Here is a 15430-nt window from a genome sequence, read left to right on the forward strand (position 1 = left end):
GGGCGAAAGTTCACCTTCCAACAGGACGACCCTAAGTACACAGCCAAGACAACAAAGGTGTGGCTTCGGGAAAAGTTTCTGAATGACCCAGCCAGAGCCCAGACTTGAAAATAGTTGTGCAACGCTCCCCATCCAACCTGACAGAGCTTGACAGGATCTGCAAAGAGGAATGGGAGAATCTACCCAATACAGGTGTGCCAAGCTTGTAGCGCCATACCCAAAAAGACTAGAGGCTGTAATCGCTGCCAAAGTTGCTTCAACAAAGTTCTAAGTAAAGGGTCTAAATACTTATGTAAAAGTAATGTTACTTTTTTAATGTTTTACAAATTTGCAAAAAAATTCTAAATACCTGTTTTTGCTTTGACACTATGGGGTATTGTGTGTAGATTGATGATGGAATTTTATTTTTGTAATCAATTTTAGATTAAGGCTGTAGCGTAACAAAATGTGCAAAAGGTCAAGGGGTCTGAATACTTTCCAAATGCATCAAGTAGTCCAAAGTTTAGTATTTGGTTCCATATCCCTTGCACGCATTGATTACCTCAAACTTGTGACTCTACAAACTCATTGGATGAATATTCAGTTTGTTTTGGTTGTATTTTCTGTTATGTTTTGCCCATCTTAATGCTCAAATCTAAAGTTCTGGAGCATTGAGCCAAATATTTTTGTTTAGCTTCACTGTCCAAATACATATGGAGGGGAGTATCTGTAATAATCAAAAGTTATTATTGTCCTAATTAAAAGGATACATAGTTTCCATAGGAAACAGAAATACTATTGATTGGCTGTTGCTCACAGGAGTGGAACCAGACTAGTCTGGAATACTAAAGAGTATAATTTCCTTGTCTAAATAAAAGTTATATTACTTTCACATATTTATCTGAGTAGAGTGAATGTTAACAGACAGTGGACTTGGTAGTTAAATCAGAGCACTAGAGCTGTTTGCCAGATACACTCAAATCTAATATATACAGTTGAAGTTGGAAGATGACATACACTTAGGTTGGAGTCATCGAAACTCATTTTTCAACCACCCAACAAATTTCTTATTAACAAACTATAGTTGTCGGTAAGATCTACTTTATGCATGACAAAAGTTATTTCTCCAACAATTGTTTACAGACAGATTTCACTTATAATTCACTGTCTCACAATTCCATTGGGTTAGAAGTTTAAATACACTACGTTGACTGTGCATTTAAACAGCTTGGAGAATTTCAGAAAATGATGAGCGTACTTTGGTGCGAAAAGTGCAAATCAATCCCAGAACAACAGCAAAGGACCTTGTGAAGATGCTGGAGGAAACAGGTACAAAAGTATCTATATTCACAGTAAAACGAGTCCTATATCAACATAACCTGTAAGGCCTATCAGCTTGGAAGTAGCCACTGCTCCGAAACCGGCATAAAAAAAGCCAGACAATGGTTTGCAACTGCACATGGGGACGAATATTGTCCTCTGGTCTGATGAAACAAAAATACAACTGTTTGGCCATAATGACCATCGTTATGTTTGGAGAAAAAAGGGGGATGTTTGCAAGCCGAATAACACCATCCCAACCGTGAAGCACATGGTGGCAGCATCATGTTGTGGGGGTGCTTTGCTGCAGGAGGGACTGGTGCACTTTACAAAATAGATGGCATGAGGTAGGAAAATGATGTGGATATATTGAAGCAACATCTCAAGACATCAGTCAGGAAGTTTTAGCTTAATCGCAAATGGGTCTTCCAAATAGACAATGACCCCAAGCATACTTCCAAAGTTGTGGTGGCAAAATGGCTTAAGGACAACAAAGTCAAGGTATTGGAGTGGCCATCACAAAACCCTGACCTAAATCCCATAGAAAATTTGTCGGCAGAACTGAAAAAGCATGTGCGAGCAAGTAGGCAAACAAACCTGACTTAGTTACACCAGCTCTGTCAGGAGGAATGGGCCAAATTTCACCCAACGTAATAGTGGGAAGCTTGTGGAAGGCTACTCGAAACATTTGTCCCAAGTTAACCAATTTAAAGGCAATGCTACCAAATACTAATTGAGTGTATGTAAACTTCTGACCCACTGGGAATGTGGTGAAAGAAACATAAGTTGAAATAAATCATTCTCTATACTATTATTCTGACATTTCACATTCTGAAAATAAAGTGGTGATCCTAACTAACCTAAACTGTAGGTTAAACACATCACCTACTATAGTGGGAGTCAAGGTGTCATATACATATTCTATCAGAAATCCTGTTTTTACCTGGTTATAACTTACTTGCATCCATTGTCCTGATCAACTGTAGATGATTAAAATACACATTGTGATCTGATTGTGATCAGATTTTCCTGACCACCTCCGGAGGTATTCAGGCACGCATTGTGTTTGGATATCTTACAAGATCTGGACCAAGCAATCATCTAAATCATAAATATTTTTCCCTCTAAAATCATTGGCTTATTACATCAATATAAGTGTCTTACAATGAATAAACATTATTTTGAAAGAATAGCTGTGAAATCATTTGCATAAAGGAAGAGACCAGGAACTATGGCAACAATGTGGACACAGTGGACAGATAACAGACACATTTTAATACCATGTGTAGACACATTTCTGGAAATGTGGGCTTAAATCAGATTATCGACAAGATCAGGACAAAGTACACATGTTAGCACCAGGTATAAACGGGGGTTTACATAAAAACAACCTGCTTTGAAGTTTCACACTTGCCATGGCTAAGTATTATAATCAAATCAAATTTGTTTCAGAAATTAGAAGAAAAAAAAACGGTAAGTATGCAATATCACAAAAGTAAGTCATCTTCTAAATGAAAGCCACATTTAATAAAATATTTTCTGTACATTTTCAATTAATCAATCTCTCTCTCTCATCAAATCAATATAAAGTATTTTCAAGCAGTTGCTAACAGCACCCATTTTGCAGCTGCATAACCAATTGCAAGTGAGGGAAGGACAATGGGAAAAAATATCAATTTCAGATGGCAAAAAGCACCAGATGCTGTCCAGAATCAGAGAAGGGTCCTGGATCCCTGACTGGAGTACTGGAATAGAAAATCTGTGTCCCCGTCCAAGGCAAGAATGTCTGCACGTTCAGAGAAAAATGGGTAATCAGATGGACCATTTTCAGCTGGCAAGGCCACTGTGTGTCTGTTCTTTGTGATTCGGTTCCCTTGTCATCAGACAGACAGCTGTGGACAGACAGTAGAGAGCTTGGGACTATAAGATTCTATCAGAATTTTTGTCCAAATTAAGTTATCGACATAGCCTTGTTCTGTTAAATGTTCTCTGTCTACAGTATATAGTACACAAAATATCCCAATTCATGGTTTTAAGTTCAAAATAATACAAGCTCAACATTGCTGACACCATTCAAACCAGTAGGCATTCCCCTTGTCTCATAACTTCAATTCAATACATTTTTTCAATCGATTTCAGACAATTTGTCACAATGAATCCCGACCAACTATCAGTCTACTGTCTTCAAACAATATACAGTACCTGTTATATATCCCACATAGATTGCTTTTAATTACAGCAAAGCATTATACACTCTAATATTTTCCCACTGAAATTGCAATCCCCAAGTCTAGCTGCCTGAACATAGTATTAAACCACAGCTTGTGTGGCATCTTAGTGCACACAAATAACAATAATAATATTAATAATAATGTGATTTATATAGCGCTTTTCAAAGACCCAAAGACGCTTAAAGGTTTCAAGGTTGCCATTAATGTTATATGTCACTGATCAGTGCAATTTCTAAGAAGTCTCGGCCTCTTTACAATTTGAAGTAAATAAACTTGTATTTGTATGTGCATAATTATAAAGTATGCAGCACTGAATTGTGTTTGGATTGGCTGAAGATTTATAGATAATCACACAAGGACAGCAAATTGTTATCTGATTTCAGCATGTGTCCCCTTGAAGTCGTTGACAAACTGGCACACCAAGCCAAACAGCTCCTGAGAATCTTGATCCATCGGCTCTCCGAATTTAACCTTCAAGAAAAAAGACAAATGACCCAAGGTATTATTTTTGACATCTCAAGTCCAAAGCACTTCAGTTGCTTTCATTCTTTCAGAGGTTATAATAAATTTGTCTAATTCCTGGGGTTAACCGATGTCCCTGGTTTGATTGGGAAGCATAACGTAAGTCCAGTTCATTGCAAACTCCATTTATAATAATGAGCTGATAAACTGTGTGAGCATGGAAGCAATTATTGGACTTAAATATCTTCAATGAGACAGACGGGTGGCCATGGCATGAATCCATGGCCACACTTAACTCACTACAGAGTTAGCTAATACAAAGGGTGCGTCATTAAAACAGTGGCTCAAGAGTAACATCTAATATCAGTCAAACACGGCTCAACTGCTACAGTATTTGACCACACCACTAATCAGAAAAGGTACGCCAACAACACTGTAGCACATATGGAACTCTGAATTTAACCTATTAACTTTAAAGTATTTTGATGCATTTCACCCTAAATTAACATGCCCAAGTTACAGTAACACTGGGAGAACAATTTAAGCATGCAGTATAGGCTACTACCATTGGTTCCGTGTCTGACTGCAGCAATTTTTTTCCCCTGGGGAGCAGAGAGGAGGTTCTGATAATGTCACAGATATAAGCTGTGTCAGGGTCAGTCTTCTCTCTCTCTCTGTCTCTCTCCTCTCTATGCTGCTGCTGGCTCAGGCTGTATCACATCATTATTGGTGTGCGTACGTGCATCCGTGTGTGTGCGAGAGGGTGGGAAGGATAAAGTTTGGAGTGCACAGGAATTTAATTGTGGAACCTACTATATCACCATTTCCTGGCAAGGCTCACCCCTCACCCTGTCAAGGCTCACCCGTCACTCTGTCAAGGCTCACAACTCAAACCCAGAACACAGCAGAGTCAGATCGACTCTGTGATAATAGATTGTCCTTCTGGAAATAGGGGAGGTTGGAAAATGGCCGTTACTTTCTTTAAAAATTGTTCTGCAAGAGTTTTACTTTGTTCTGACTGGGCAGAAACAGCACCTAGGCTGATGCCAAACTACACTAAAATAAAGGTGTACTAAGTTGGTAAATATCCCTAAGCATCTTCTTATGTGTATCAAAAAGTAACACTCCGTCATATTGTCTATGACTGAATCTGAGAGACAAACCACTTCCGTTAGATATCTAATAACATCCAGTGTATTATAGTATTAATAGGGATAGCTTCTAATACCCTCCTGTGTATATATTATTAATGGGGACAGGCTCTGATACCCTCCTGCTTATTATAGTATTAATAGGGACAGACTAATACCCTCCTGCTTATTATAGTATTAATAGGGACAGACTCTAATACCCTCCTGTGTATTACAGTATTAATAGGGACAGACTAATACCCTCCTGCTTATTATAGTATTAATAGGGACAGACTATAAAACCCTCCTGTGTATTACAGTATTAATAGGGATAGACTCTAACAACCTCCTTTGTATTATAGTATTAATAGGGACAGACTCTAATACCCTCCTGTGTATTACAATATTAATAGGGATAGACTCTAATAACCTCCTTTGTATTATAGTATTAATAGGGACAGACTATAAAACCCTCCTGTGTATTACAGTATTAATAGGGATAGACTCTAATAACCTCCTTTGTATTATAGTATTAATAGGGACAGACTATAACACCCTCCTGTGTATTACAGTATTAATAGGGATAGACTCTAATAACCTCCTTTGTATTATAGTATTAATAGGGACAGACTATAACACCCTCCTGTGTATTACAGTATTAATAGGGATAGACTCTAATAACCTCCTTTGTATTATAGTATTAATAGGGACAGACTATAAAACCCTCCTGTGTATTACAGTATTAATAGGGCTTCGTAGTAGCTTAGTGGTTAAGAGTTTGGGCCAGTAACCAAAAGGTTGCTGGTTTGAATCTCCGAGCTGAGTAGGTGAAAACTGTTGATGTGCCCTTGAGCAAATCACTTAACACTAATTGCTCCTGTAAGTCGCTCTGGATAAGATTGTCTGCTAAATGTAAATGTAAAATAGGGACCGACTCCAATACCCTCCTGTGTATTACAGTATTAATAAGGACAGTCTGTGGTCTATGCTAACTATTGTATATCAAGTTTAAGCATCTGCTGCAGAAGTAACCTTGAAGATATATATTTTTTTAAATATACACTACCGTTCAAAAGTTTGGGGTCAGTTAGAAATGTCCTTGTTTTTGCCCATTAAAATAACATCAACTTGATCAGAAATACAGAGTATGTCTACTAAGCAAGAGAACAAGTACATTAGAGTGTCTAATTTGAGAAACCGATGCCTCACAAGTTCTCAACTGGCAGCTTCATTAAAAAGTACCGGCACAGCACCAGTCTCGACGTCAACAGTGAAGAGGCGACTCCGGGATGCTGGCCTTCTAGATAGAGTTCCTCTGTCCAGTGTCTGTGTTCTTTTGCCCATCTTAATATTTTATTTTTATTGGCCAGTCTGAGAAATGGCTTTATGTTTGCAACTCTGCCTAGAAGGCCAGCATCCCGGAGTCGCCTCTTCACTGTTGACCTTGAGACTGGTGCTTCGCCGGTACTATTTAATGAAGCTGCCAGTTGAGAACTTGTGAGGCGTCTGTTTCTCAAACTAGACACTAATGTACTTGTCCTCTTGCTCAATTGTGCACTGGGGCCTTTCTTTGCTTTTCTTTCAAAAACAAGGACATTTCTAAGTGACTGCAAAATTTGAACGGTAGTGTATATCCTCTTCAATCCCCATTTCACCCTCCATAGTGGAAAGATAGATAAGCTGAAACAATGGAAAAGGGCCATCTCGACATTTCAGGACAAGAGGAACCATTTATCTCCGGAGGGGCAACACAACAGACATATTAAAATAATAACTCAGGGATTACCAATATGTCAGTGTAGAGTTTCTTCATCTCCTCAGACCTCTTTGTCAGCAGGGAGAGATCGGTTTTGTACTTCTCAATCGCCATCTGGGGTGAGAGGGAGAAAGGAGAACATTATTTGATGTATAATATCAGAATACCTTGTTTTTTTGTTGCATCACAAAACTACCACTGCAAACTGACAGCAGATACCATAAGTGAAAAATAACTTCCGGCGCCGACAGAGATGGCCGCCTCGCTTTGCGTTCCAAGGAAACTATGCAGTTTTTTGTTTTTTTACGTGTTATTTCTTACATTAGTACCCCAGGTCATCTTAGGTTTCATTACATACAGTTGAGAAGAACTACTGCATATAAGATCAGCGTCAACTCACCATCAGTACGACCAAGAATATGTTTTTCACGACGCGGATCCTGTGTTCTGCCTTACAAACAGGACAACGGAATGGATCGCATGCAGCGACCCAAAAAAAACGAATCCGAAAAAGAGGGAAACGAGGCGGTCTTCTGGTCAGACTACGGAGACGGGCACATCGTGCCCCACTTCCTAGCATTCTTCTTGCCAATGTCCAGTCTCTTGACAACAAGTTTGATGAAATCCGAGCAAGGGTAGCATTCCAGAGGGACATCAGAGACTGTAACGCTCTGTGCTTCACGGAAACATGGCTCACTGGAGAGACGCTATCCGAAGCGGTGCAGCCAACGGGTTTCTCCACGCATCGCGCCGACAGAAACAAACACCTTTCTGGTAAGAAGAGGGGTGGGGGTGTATGCCTTATGGCTAACGAGGCATGGTGCGATGAAAGAAACATACAGGAACTCAAATCCTTCTGTTCACCTGATTTAGAATTCCTCACAATCAAATGTAGACCGCATTATCTACCAAGAGAATTCTCTTCGATTATAATCACAGCCGTATAAATCCCCCCCAAGCAGACACATCGATGGCTCTGAACAAACTTTATTTAACTCTTTGCAAACTGGAAACCATTTATCTGGAGGCTGCATTCATTGTTGCTGGGGATTTTAACAAGGCTAATCTGAAAACAAGACTCCCTAAATTTGATCAGCATATCGATTGCGCAACCAGGGGCGGAAAAACCTTGGATCACTGTTACTCTAACTTCCGCGACGCATATAAGGCCCTGCCCCGCCCCCCTTTCGGAAAAGCTGACCACAACTACATTTTGCTGATACCTGCCTACAGACAAAAACTAAAAAAAGAAGCTCCCACGCTGAGGTCTGTCCAACGCTGGTCCGACCAAGCTGACTCCACACTCCAAGACTGCTTGCATCACGTGGACTGGGACATGTTTCGTATTGCGTTAGATAACAACATTGACAAATACGCTGATTCGGTGTGCGAGTTCATTAGAACGTGCGTTGAAGATGTCGTTCCCATAGCAACGATTAAAACATTCCCTAACCAGAAACCGTGGATTGATGGCAGCATTCGCATGAAACTGAAAGCGCGAACCACTGCTTTCAATCAGGGCAAGGTGTCTGCTAACATGACTGAATACAAACAGTGCAGCTATTCCCTCCGTAAGGCTATCAAACAAGCTAAGCGTCAGTACAGAGACAAAGTAGAATCTCAATTCAACGGCTCAGACACAAGAGGCATATGGCAGGGTCTATAGTCAATCACGGCCTACAGGAAGAAATCCAGCCCAGTCACGGACCAGGATGTCTTGCTCCCAGGCAGACTAAATAACTTTTTTGCCCGCTTTGAGGACAATACAGTGCCACTGACACGGCCTGCAACGAAAACATGCGGTCTCTCCTTCACTGCAGCCGAGGTGAGTAAAACATTTAAACGTGTTAACCCTCGCAAGGCTGCAGGCCCAGACGGCATCCCCAGCCGCGCCCTCAGAGCATGCGCAGACCAGCTGGCTGGTGTGTTTACGGACATATTCAATCAATCCCTATACCAGTCTGCTGTTCCCACATGCTTCAAGAGGGCCACCAATGTTCCTGTTCCCAAGAAAGCTAAGGTAACTGAGCTAAAAGACTACCGCCCCGTAGCACTCACTTCCGTCATCATGAAGTGCTTTGAGAGACTAGTCAAGGACCATATCACCTCCACCCTACCTGACACCATAGACCCACTCCAATTTGCTTACCGCCCAAATAGGTCCACAGACGATGCAATCTCAACCACACTGCACACTGCCCTAACCCATCTGGACAAGAGGAATACCTATGTGAGAATGCTGTTCATCGACTACAGCTCGGCATTCAACACCATAGTACCCTCCAAGTTCGTCATCAAGCTCGAGACCCTGGGTCTCGACCCCGCCCTGTGCAACTGGGTACTGGACTTCCTGATGGGCCGCCCCCAGGTGGTGAGGGTAGGTAACAACATCTCCTCCCCGCTGATCCTCAACACTGGGGCCCCACAAGGGTGCGTTCTGAGCCCTCTCCTGTACTCCCTGTTCACCCACGACTGCGTGGCCACGCACGCCTCCAACTCAATCATCAAGTTTGCGGACGACACAACAGTGGTAGGCTTGATTACCAACAACGACGAGACGGCCTACAGGGAGGAGGTGAGGGCCCTTGGAGTGTGGTGTCAGGAAAATAACCTCACACTCAACGTCAACAACACTAAGGAGATGATTGTGGACTTCAGGAAACAGCAGAGGGAACACCCCCCTATCCACATCGATGGAACAGTAGTGGAGAGAGTAGCAAGTTTTAAGTTCCTCGGCATACACATCACAGACAAACTGAATTGGTCCACTCACACAGACAGCATCGTGAAGAAGGCGCAGCAGCGCCTCTGCAACCTTAGGAGGCTGAAGAAATTTGGCTTGTCACCAAATGCACTCACAAACTTCTACAGATGCACAATCGAGAGCATCCTGGCGGGCTGTATCACCGCCTGGTACGGCAACTGCTCCGCCCTCAACCGTAAGGCTCTCCAGAGGGTAGTGAGGTCTGCACAACGCCTCACCGGGGGCAAACTACCTGCCCTCCAGGACACCTACACCACCCGATGTTACAGGAAAGTCATAAAGATCATCAAGGACATCAACCACCCGAGCCACTGCCTGTTCACCCCGCTATCATCCAGAAGGCGAGGTCAGTACAGGTGCATCAAAGCTGGGACCGAGAGACTGAAAAACAGCTTCTATCTCAAGGCCATCAGACTGTTAAACAGCCACCACTAACATTGAGTGGCTGCTGCCAACACACTGACACTGACTCAACTCCAGCCACTTTAATAATGGGAATTGATGGGAAATGATGTAAATATATCACTAGCCACTTTAAACAATGCTACCTTATATAATGTTACTTACCCTACATTATTCATCTCATATGCATACGTATATACTGTACTCTATATCATCGACTGCATCCTTATGTAATACATGTATCACTAGCCACTTTAACTATGCCACTTTGTTTACATACTCATCTCATATGTATATACTGTACTCGATACCATCTACTGTATCTTGCCTATGCTGCTCTGTATCATCACTCATTCATATATCATTATGTACATATTCTTTATCCCCTTACACTGTGTATAAGACAGTAGTTTAGGAATTGTTAGTTAGATTACTTGTTGGTTATTACTGCATTGTCGGAACTAGAAGCACAAGCATTTCGCTACACTCGCATTAACATCTGCTAACCATGTGTATGTGACAAATAAAATTTGATTTGATTGATTTGATTTGATGCAATATGAAGCAACACTCAGTATATCGGGCAAATAGAAATGAACTTCCCTATGATGTGCTCATTTTGAGATAAGCACTGTGAATTAACAATATAGTGTGATGGTGTAATGCAACTGACTGATGCTAATTCAGCGTGTCAAAGTTTTTCTTGTGTTTCTCTTAATCTTATATCTGTTTGTCTGAATATGAACTGAAAAGAAAGAACAGGTCTATCAGAATAACTTACCTTCAGGTCTTTGAAAAACTTTGGGTGTTGATCGCCTTGGTTTCTTCTCTTGTACGTTTTCTTGTACTGAATGGTCTTCTGTAACTCATTCTTGAGAACTGGAGGGGATGACACATCATGTCCATCATCCATCATACCTGATCACTGAAGCAAATACTCTCTACTTTAAATCACTATTTTCTCCTTTCTGCTGCTGGATCAAGCCAAGTGGCTGATCTGCACTCATGTCAATTATTCAACACAATTCTTTAGCCAAAAAGTAATCATAAATGTTTATACATGAAGCTGATATTAGGTCTACATGTCTTCACACTTTACATTTAATTGCGTCATCAAACCGGCCATCTCTTTGAACTAGCTAGATCATCCTATCTTAGATAATATTATTCATAGGTATATAAAAAATACAGTCACTATAATTAGATCTCAGCACTGTAAAGAGCAACACCTGTTTTTTACAGAGACATTATTGGACAGGATTGGAAACGTGGTAGACTCACCGTCCAATTCAGCAGTAAGGCCTTTAATGGAAGCTGATCAGAAACACAGAGAGAAATACTGTTTTACCTAAACTGCTCCAATTGAAACATAAAGTACAGGTTTTAGGGGCTTTGACCAAAATCTTGATTACTTACCCCCAGGGACAGTTTCGAATTCCGTCAACTCTTGTGGAAAAGTGGCCAAGCCGGGTTCGTGCAACATGATCTGCTCCACAAGGGCATGCAGCAAGGTGAACTTCCTGTCTATCCCACGAAGCTGGGAGATCTGTGGGGTTCATGAGGGACATTCAAAGGTGGCGTGCAACACGCTCTCCATTATAAAAACAGTTAACGATAAATCAAATATTAATTTTATTGGTCACATGCAAATGTTTTTGCGAGTGTTGTGAAATGCTTGTGCTTCAGGTTCTGACAGTGCAGTAATATCTAACAAGTAATCTAACAACTCAACAACAACTTCCTAATACACACAAATCTAAGTAAAGGGTTTGAATAAGAATATATACATATAAATATAAATATATGAATGAGTGATGACCGAGCGGCAATAGGCAATATGCAATAGATGGTATAAAAATACAGTATATACACATATGGGATGAGTAATGAAAGATATGTAAACATTATTTAAGAGGCATTATGAAAGTGACTAGTGATCCATTTATTAAAGTGGCCAATGAATTCAAGCCTGTATGTAGGCAACAGCCTCTCTGTGTTAGTGACGGTTGTTTCCACTAGCGGAACCCCTCGCCAACAGCCAATGAAATTGCAGGGCACCAAATACAAATCAACAGAAATCTCATTAATCAAATTTCTCAAACATACAAGTATTAGGCACCATTTCAAAGATCAAATTATCGTTAATCCAGCCAGACTGTCTGATTTCAAAAGTGCTTTACAGCGAAAGCTCCACAAACGATTATGTTAGGTCACCACCAAGTCACAGAAAAACCCAGCCATTTTTCCAGCCAAAGAGAGGAGTCACAAAAAGCACAAATAGAGATCAAATAATTAATTGGCTCACATGCTTAGCCTTTTGTTAACAACACTGTCATCTCAGATTTTCAAAATATGCTTTTCAACCACAGCCACACAAGCATTTGTGCAAGAGTATTGATAGCTAGCATAGCATTAAGCCTAGCATTCAGCAGGCAACATTTTCACAAAAACAAGAAAAGCATTCAAATAAAATCATTTACCTTTGAAGAACTTTGGATGTTTTCAATGAGGAGACTCTCAGTTAGATAGCAAATGTTCAGTTTTTCCAAAAATATTATTTGTGTAGGAGAAATCGCTCCGTTTTGTTCATCACGTTTGGCTAAGAAAAAAACTCAAAAATTCAGTTATTACAACGCCAAACTTTTTTCCAAATTAACTCCATAATATCGACAGAAACATGGCACACGTTGTTTAGAATCAATCCTCAAGGTGTTTTTCACATATCTTTCCGATGATAAATCATTTGTGGCAGTTGCCATTCTCTTCTGAACCAAATGGAAACGTGCATGTAGCTGGAGATTACGCAATAATTTTGACGGAGGACACCAAGCGGACACCTGGTAAATGTAGTCTCTTATGGTCAATCTTCCAATGATATGCCTACAAATACGTCACAATGCTGCAGACACCTCGGGGAAACGACAGAAAGTGTAGGCTCATTCCTTGCGCATTCACAGCCATATAAGGAGACATTGGAACACAGCGCATTCAAAATCTGGGGCATTTCCTGTATGAAATTTCATCTTGGTTTCGCGTGTAGCATTAGTTCTGGGGCACTCACAGTCAATATCTTCGCAGTTTTGGAAACGTCAGAGTGTTTTCTTTCCAAAGCTGTCAATTATATGCATAGTCGAGCATCTTTTCGTGACAAAATATCTTGTTTAAAACGGGAACATTTTTTAATCCAAAAATTAAAAGAGCGCCCCCTATATCGAAGAAGTTAAAAAACATGTTGTGATTTTGCAGTGAGCCACATTAATTCACAGAAATACTCATTATAAACGTTGATGAAAATTCAAGTGTTACGCATGGAACTTTAGATATACTTCTCCTTAATTAATGCAACCGCTGTGTCAGTTTTCAAAAAAACTTTATGGAAAATAATCTGAGTATGGCGCTCAGAGCCCAAACCAGCCAAAATAAATATCCGCCATGTTGCACAGTCAACATTAGTCAGAAATAGCATTATAAATATTCACTTACCTTTGATGATCTTCATCATAATGCACTCCCAGGAATCGCAGTTCCACAATAAATGTTTGTTTTGTAAGATAATGTCCATCATTTATGTCCAAATAGCTTCTTTTGTTAGCGCGTTGTGTAAACAAATCCAAACGCGTGTTCAGGTCCAGCCGAACGTCGGAAGAAAAGTTCAAAAAGTTATATTACAGGTCGTAGAAACTTGTCAAACTAAGTATAGAATTAAGGATGTTTTTATCATAAATTTTCAATAATGTTCCAACTGGAGAATTCCATTTTCTGTCAAAAAGCAATGGAACGAGAGCTTACCTCTCATGTGAAATGCGAGTGACTGAGAACGAGGCTGCTGCCAGACCCCGTAATCAAACAGCTCTCATTCGCTCCCCCGTCACAGTAGAAGCCTGAAACAACGTTCTAAAGACGGTTAACATCTAGTGGAAGCCTTAGGAAGTGCAAAATGACCCATATCCCACTGTGTATTCGATAGGGGCTGAGTTCAAAAACTACAAAACTCAGATTTCCCACCTCTTTTTTTCTCAGGTTTTTGCCTGCCATATGAGTTCTGTTATACTCACAGACATCATTCAAACAGTTTTATAAACTTCAGAGTGTTTTCTATTAAATAATACTAATAATATGCATATATTAGCATCTGGGACTGAGTAGGAGGCAGTTTACTCTGGGCACGGTATTCATCCAAAAGTGAAAATGCTGCCCCCTATCCCAAAGAAGTTAAAAGTCTGATGGCCTTGAAATAGAAGCTGTTTTCAGTCTCTCGGTCCCAGCTTTGATGCACCTGTACTGACCTCGCCTTCTGCATGTTAGCGGAGGGATCAGGCAGTGGCTCAGGTGGTTGTTGTCTTTGATGATCTTTTTTGGCCTTCCTGTGACATCAGGTGCTGTAGGTGTCCTGGAGGGCAGGTAGTTTGCCCCCGGTGGGGTGTTGTGCATACCGCACCACCTTCTGGAGAGCCTTGTGGTTGTGGGTGGTGCAGTTGCCATACAAGGAGGTGATACAGCCTGATAGGATGCTCTCAATTGGGCATCTGTAAAAGTTTGTGAGGGTTTTAGGTGACAAGACACATTTTGTCAGCCTCTTGAGGTTGAAGAGGCGTTGTTGCGCCTTCATCACCACACTGTCTGTGTGGGTGGACATTTTCAGTTTGTCCGTGATGTGTATGCCGAGGAACTTAAAACTTTCCACCTTCTTCACTGCTTTCATGTCGATGTGGATAAGGGGTACTCACTCTGCTATTTCCTGAAGTTCACAATCATCTCCTTTGTTTTGTTCACTTTGAGTGAGAGGTTGTTTTCCTGACACCACATTCCAAGAGACCCTCACCTCCTCCATATAGGCTGTCTTGTCATTGTTGGTGATCAAGCCTACTACTGTTGTGTCGTCTGGAAACTTGGGTGATTGAGTTGGAAGCATGCATGACCATGCAGTCATGGGTGAACAGGGAGTACAGGAGGGGGCTGAACATGCACCCTTGTCGGGCCCCAGTGTTGAGGATCAGTGAAGTGGAGATGTTGTTTCCTAATTTCACCACCTGGGGGGCGGCCCGTCAGGAAGTCCAAGAACCAATTGCATAGGGCGGGGTTGAGACCCAGGGCCTCAAGCTTAATGATGAACTTGGAGGGTACTATGGTGTTGAATGCTGAGATGTAGTCAATGAACAGCATTTCTACATAGGTATTTCTCTAGTCCAGATGGGATAGGGGAGTATGTAGTGTGACGGCGATTGCATTGTCTGTGGACCTTTTGGGGCGGTATTCAGATTGAAGTGGCTCTAGGGTGGCAGGTAAGGTGGGGGTGATATGATCCTTGACTAGTCTCTCAAAACACTTCATGCTGACAGAATGCGTGCTATGGGGCGATAGTCATTTAGTTTAGTTACCTTTGCCT

At 41.2% G+C, this 15430-nt stretch overlaps 1 protein-coding gene across 1 annotated transcript in view; it reads right to left on the bottom strand.

The window, feature by feature from the left end:
- Positions 1–2553: 2553 nt before the first annotated feature.
- Positions 2554–15430, bottom strand: part of LOC135504109 (protein diaphanous homolog 1) — a 46696-nt gene continuing 33819 nt past the window's right edge. The window contains exons 13-17 of the mRNA XM_064922403.1: positions 11461–11590; positions 11326–11358; positions 10826–10923; positions 6909–6992; positions 2554–4001 (exon numbers count right to left, since the gene is read on the bottom strand). Of these exons, the coding sequence (XP_064778475.1) occupies positions 3900–4001; positions 6909–6992; positions 10826–10923; positions 11326–11358; positions 11461–11590 (447 nt within the window). The 3' untranslated portion in view covers positions 2554–3899. The remainder of the gene's footprint in view (positions 4002–6908; positions 6993–10825; positions 10924–11325; positions 11359–11460; positions 11591–15430) is intronic.

The sequence above is a fragment of the Oncorhynchus masou genome, chromosome 18, assembly GCF_036934945.1.
Source record: "Oncorhynchus masou masou isolate Uvic2021 chromosome 18, UVic_Omas_1.1, whole genome shotgun sequence".
NCBI lineage: Eukaryota > Metazoa > Chordata > Actinopteri > Salmoniformes > Salmonidae > Oncorhynchus > Oncorhynchus masou.